The sequence below is a fragment of the Sinocyclocheilus rhinocerous genome, unplaced genomic scaffold (genome assembly GCF_001515625.1).
Source record: "Sinocyclocheilus rhinocerous isolate Xijiao unplaced genomic scaffold, SAMN03320098_v1.1 scaffold1143, whole genome shotgun sequence".
Lineage (NCBI taxonomy): Eukaryota > Metazoa > Chordata > Actinopteri > Cypriniformes > Cyprinidae > Sinocyclocheilus > Sinocyclocheilus rhinocerous.
Genome location: NW_015638978.1, coordinates 759746 through 766120, shown reverse-complemented (window position 1 = coordinate 766120; position 6375 = coordinate 759746). Strand labels below are relative to the sequence as shown.

The 6375-nt window shown below is 39.7% G+C and overlaps 1 protein-coding gene across 1 annotated transcript; it reads left to right on the top strand.

Moving 5' to 3' along the window:
- On the top strand, window positions 1–1243 carry LOC107750731 (leucine-rich repeat-containing protein 4C-like; the record flags this gene model as incomplete). Its single annotated transcript, XM_016566246.1, has 1 exon — window positions 1–1243. A coding segment is annotated over one exon (1104 nt), but the record flags the coding sequence as incomplete, so codon positions are not given.
- Between the last annotated feature and the right edge of the window lie 5132 nt (window positions 1244–6375).

The following is a 6375-nucleotide window of genomic DNA, read 5'->3' as shown; positions in this document are numbered from 1 at the left end:
CATGACCTCTTCACCCCACTACACCACTTGGAGAGAGTACACTTGCACCACAACCCCTGGAACTGCAACTGTGACATCCTCTGGCTCAGTTGGTGGCTAAAGGAAATGGTGCCGGCCAATACCAGTTGCTGTGCACGCTGCGCGTCACCTACCAGCCACAAAGGGCGCTACATCGGCGAACTCGACCAGAACTATTTCCATTGTTATGCACCGGTGATTGTGGAGCCACCAGTGGACCTGAACGTGACTGAGGGCATGGCAGCAGAACTAAAATGTAGAGCGAATTCTTTGACCTCAGTCAGCTGGATCACGCCCAATGGGTCCCTCATGACGCACGGGGCCTACAAGATACGCATTTCCGTGCTCAATGATGGGACTTTAAACTTTACCAACGTCACAATGCAGGACACGGGAATGTACACTTGTATGGTGAGCAACTCTGCAGGCAACACGACAGCCTCGGCTACACTCAACGTGTCCTTGACAGAGAACAGCAGCTTCAGTTACTTCACTACAGTTACTGTGGAGACCACAGAAGCGACACATGATGAGGGCCACCCTACGGTACAGCAGAAGGGTGGCCCTACTCCTTCTTCTGGAATTTGGGAGACCTTACCACCTTCCTTCACCACCACCACCACCACAACCACAACAACAGCACGGACACAACTGTCCACCAAGGCCACCGACAAGACCTATACCATCCCTGTCACAGCCCTGATTGACGGCTCCCTTAACACCTTGGATGAGGTCATGAAGACCACAAAGATCATTATAGGTTGCTTTGTGGCCATCACCCTGATGGCGGCCGTCATGCTGATCATATTTTATAAAATGCGCAAACAGCATCACCAGCAGAACCACCACGCACCGACGCGAACCATCGAGATTATCAACGTGGACGAGGATTGTGTAACGGGTGGACCTACCATGGAGGGCCACCTCACCCTCCCCCCACTGGAGCATGAGCACGTGAATCACTACAACGCCTACAAGACTGCGTACAACCATGCCTCCACCATCAATTCTATACACAGCTCTGTCCACGAACCTTTACTAATTCGGGCCAGCTCAAAAGACAATGTACAAGAAACCCAGATCTGAACTGCTTTTCATAATGGGGATTAAACAAAGAAAAAAAAAAGACTTCTAAAACTCTTAAGGAACAGTAAGTGACATATCGATTTTGAAGATTGTCGAAAACAAAGACACAGTAGCCCGATGCAAGACGTATAAGAAGGATGTGGACAGGTAGACAAGGACATTGGGAGTTGAGTGTACGTCAACAGTTTCAAAAGTGTCTTTGCATAACAGAAGTTATTTATTTAAGGAAAATAACTATTGTGGTTTAATCAAGAAAAGATGTAATCTGCAATTATTTTTCCAGCAATTATTTCTCCATGTTTTTAATGTTATTTTAAGGGGTGTTGGTTTACTAATATGCTTTTAAACTCTGTTTAAATCTATTGCTCTGTATGTGAGGACCCACGTCATTTGCAGATTAATCTGAAACTTTCCATCTTTCTGAAATCTCAAGATTCACATTTAATGGTGATACTTTTAAAATCTTAGGTTACAGACTGTCATATTAGAAAACGTCCACACCATAATTGTTTAAATTGATCATGTTAATTCTAAATTTGGCAATATCACATTGTTTAGTTATCCTTGGTGAAAAATAGGCTTTTTAAATCATATTAGGCAGGTTTGCTGGTCGTAGTTGGCCTCCCAGCCTGGTCAGGTCTGTTGGCTGATTTTAGAGTGGTTTTGGGCACTTTAACTGGAAAGGCTGGAAGACGAGCTTAGAACAGCTAGTTTTTTCAACAGGGATGGCTGCTACAAATTAGATGCAGATGTATACATGGCTTCTCCACCCTCAAATTTAGAACAAGGAGCCCTGGAAACGTGTCCCCATTTAAAACCGGGCCAAATGTCAGGAACACTTGTCTATTTGATGCATGCAGGGCAATTTCAAATAATTTCTGTGCTTGGACCAGAAGATTTATGGATTAAGTTAGCATTTTGGGATGGCCCACATGCTCTTAAATACATGTTGAGGTATTTTTTGAGGATTACATCTCAAGTTCTTAAAACTGTTTTTTTTTCCCTTTCTTTTTCTGCATTTTTATTTTCATATAACATAACATTGTGTGTTCCTGTGGCATTTCATCCTTGATACCGTACTAAAGTTTCCCAATGCTCATACACAGATGCAACACACTCATTCTATGTCAAATTCTATAGGGGCAAGGGGGCTGAAGATTGTAGGCCTTTATTTGAAGGCTGACAGAGTGGAAATGTGGCGAAAGCATAGAGCTGGTACTGACGTAGCAACATTTCCATTTCAACGCATTTGTCTTGGTGCTCACCATGGATACAGTTGAATGAATTCATTCTGGAATGGTCTAAAAGCCGGGCATTGAACCCTAAATAAGTGGGCAAAGTCAGTGCAGCTCAGATCTAAAGCTTCCAAAGATGCCACAGATGTGTCTTTATAGATTGTGAACCGATTGTGTTTTTTTCCCCTCTCACTATTTCTCCTTTTTTTTCTGGAATTCTTTCATATTCTATCTTCCATCATTCTGCACTGCCAATCTTTTTAGGCAGTTATGCAATTCTTTTTAAACTTTTAAATCATATTCAGTCACTTTAGTTTATTTTCGTTACAGACTGAGGATGATACATCCATCTTCGGCTTTACACACGCAGTAGCCTTTGGCTGCAGGGGGAATGACTTGGCATTATGAATTAATTTATGAAATCAGAATGGACGGAGACGGTCACTATAGCAACCAATGACCTTGGACAGGTTGGGAGGTGCCGGGGCAGGGGGTAGACGATAGACACTGGCTTGACGCTTTAAATGTATTCAGAGTCAAATGGGAGAGCGAGGCTGGGTGAAAGAGCCAAAGTGGACTCATTTGAAGTGCATCATTTAAAATGTAAAGCAATCTAGAGGTCTATAGGTAATATGAATTAAGCCAATAAGCCTGTGACATTTTATTCAGATTCGTAGCATTTCGTTTTGGCCGTTCATAGTTCATGCAAAGCACACAGGAGACTGACAAGGAGATTTGTCTCTTGCATTTCTGCTCTTAATACAGATGCCGACTGATACCATGTGGCATTTGGTGAACTTTTCCGTATCATATTTTGATCACACACCAGATGCACTCTAATTTTTAAAGATCTGATGCAATTATGCTTGTCAGCTTTGCTATCTCAGATCATTACGAAAAAGTTTTTGAGCGTACCTCCTGCCCACTAGAAGCAAAGGCCATCTGGTACATTTTCTATTCAAGATATCAAAGCGTGCAAAAAAAAGACTGTTCTTCATCTGAATATGCTGCTCTTTCGAATTTTAATTCATTTCCTTGTACTTCTGAATTTAATTTGCATTGTCACTGAAATTGATGTCAATCTCAACATAAAGTGAATTTTTTTTTTTTATCATCAATGGAGTTTAGCACAAAAGTAAACCAAGTCATTGGGTTTTCAGTTGCATTTTATTTATTATAAGAACTTGAATCATTGACTTAAATTGTCATAATTTTTGGAAAAGGTCTTTGTCGTTTTTTATAATATTATCAATTTGTATTATAATTTTTGTTATTTTTCAACTTATTGTGATTTTTTTTCTGTATGTTTGTTCAGTCCCATCATGCATCTGTGTTTTGGGTTTCCGTTTAAGAGTGAACGAGATGCTTTTCTCTCCGTTTCACGTAACTTCTTTCTTTTCGTCTCTGAGAGGGAATGCTGTTCTAGTGGTAGATTTCTATAAAAATAAATTTTGAAAAGAAAAAGATAAAAACAAAAAACAAAACAAAAACTTTTTAAATTTTAATTTTACATGTGCCAACCTGTTCTAAAAAAAAAAAGAGAGAGAGCGCGAGATATGCTGTAAAAGACAACTGGATTGATTTTCATGTAAACATTATTTCATGACCTTTAAAAAAAAGATGGAGATCGATTATAGAAATCAGAGTTTGTAGTTCATACACAAGATAAGGTTACAAATAAACTATCATTGTCTTTTATCGTCTCATTAGTTTTCTTTCACTAAGGTTTATTGTGTCAAAATGAGATGTCTTAAGCAAAATAGTTTGTAATGATAACTGTCAATATTAATAACACTGTCTTGTATTTTATATTACACACTTCAGCTTTGGAAAAAACATATTTGTGTATGTTTTAGTGCTTCGAAACAACATCATCTTGCTGTGCATGAATGGATGTTTTTCATTGACAGGCCGTATTTAGTGTGTGACTGGCTCCACCAGTTGTTTTTAGTTTTAGACAGTATTAGAAATGGGTGAATTGAGAAAAGACAGATGAAATGTTTCCTCCTAGCTGATCTAAAGCAGCTGGACGTAGCGCATGTTGCAGTATGAATACATTACACTGGCTGCCTCATTGTGTTCGTCGATGAGCACAGCAGTGCTGTTTTCCAGTGCTGTGCTTGGAGACAAATACCTGAGAGATGAAGCTCTACTCATTTTACTTGTGCCTGACTGTTTTAATGAATATAATTGCAATATTTAAGAGGAGAGAAAGAACATCTGTTTGGATTAACATCAAAAAGAGATTTGTGTGTTTTACCTTGTTTTTTTCCCAGCAGATTTTGACTCGTATATTTATTTTAGCAGTATTTTATTACAGTATTTATCAATAATTTATCAACAACATTAGCAATGTTGCAATAGCAAGTAAACTAGAGTAGCACAAAAGCTTGAATGTAAGTTTAAAGCAGCACTATGTAACTTTTGGCACTCTAGCGGTTAATAAACAGAACTGCACACATCCCGCGGAAGAACATTCCAACCGGAGCTACTTCTCTAAGTTTATGTCTCTGGCGATTCACGCAGGTATGTGTTACTCCGCAGCGGTGACGACCCGACCAGGCTACAATAGTCCAAATATAAGTACTTATTATAAGTGTACCGTAGTGATTCGGAATAAGACAAAAACGCGGTTTGGAAGATTAATTCATGATGTACTTGCTCATTATATACATTTTGCTAATTTTGAACACAGAAAAAGTTACATAGTGCTGCATTAATGCAGAGTAGAGACGATTATTTTTATTGTAAAAGGAATCTTTTGGATATGGCTTTGGGCCTGTATTTTGCAGCCCTTTTTGAGGCCCGTGTTGCTTGTTTCCTGCTTCACATTGTTCATTTCCTGATGAACTGTCCTGTGGCCGTCAGTTTAAGACTAATTATGGAGCAGAAGGCCAGTTCACAGTGGTTTGCTCCTGGAATGCTGACTGACCCACAAAGCAACAGAAATTATTGTTTGTTTTGTGTATTTTTTTTGGGGGGGGGGGCTACTGCCAACCCATAGTAGCAAAATGTCTCTGTTTCTACCATTAATACTTGTTAACTTAGCCTTTTGCTGCATTTTAGTAAAGTAAGCAAAATCACTGTTTAGTTTGAATACGAATGTTTGTGTTTAATTCTTGAATATTCTTCAAAATTATGCTTTTGTGTTCCACAGAAGAAAGAAGGTAATTCGCATTTGGAACATCGTGAGGGTGAGTACATTTATAGGCTTAAAAAAAAAAAAAAAAAAAAAAAAGATGTTTTGGACAGTTTCTTACTTAATCATTATTCCCCGGGTTGTTGTTCAGCTCAAAGGTTTATTGACTCTAGCAAAGGACTGACACATTTGCGCATTCAAATCTTTGGATTTCATTAACAATGTCGAGCGGCAGCTGAGAGCAAAGCCATGTTTGCGAAGACAACAGGCGCGTTCACTCAGAGCTGCACAATTCACTTGGCAGCAATTAACCGCGCGTTTTTGTTTTGATTCAAATTTGCTGTGCGCCCTTTGTAGTCCTGCGTACTTTGCATGTTATTGTTTTGCGAACACTTCCCTCGAGTTTTCTGTCTCTCTTGCTCGGTATTAGCCCTGTCTGTGAAATTCAGCACTGCATCTCCCTATTGTGTCCTGAACACAACTTTATGCTGAATAGCTGCATTGAAAGAAAACAAAGAAAAAAAAAAGAGGAAAACGGATGTCCCCCGATACCTCTCATGGAAAATGTCTGTTTGTATTTTCTCAAAGTGGTTTAAAAACGCTCCAGGGAGCGAACAGCTTACAGTAGCGCTTGGAAAACCTGAGTCTGTGGGTCACAGTTATGTATGTGTGCCGATTGAAGAAGGACACATATGTCCAGGCAAAATGAGCAACATTTGGCCCCTACAGCCTATGACCAAATCACCAGCATGCCCTTGTCAGCCTGACAGAACTGCCCCAGATCTTTGGTGGCTGATCTGAAGGCTGAACAGGTCTGTTTTGCCCCCATTGCCAGGAGTGGATTGGCCAGAGGGAGTACCGATGTTTGTCCTTATTTATATTGTATTTAATTGATAT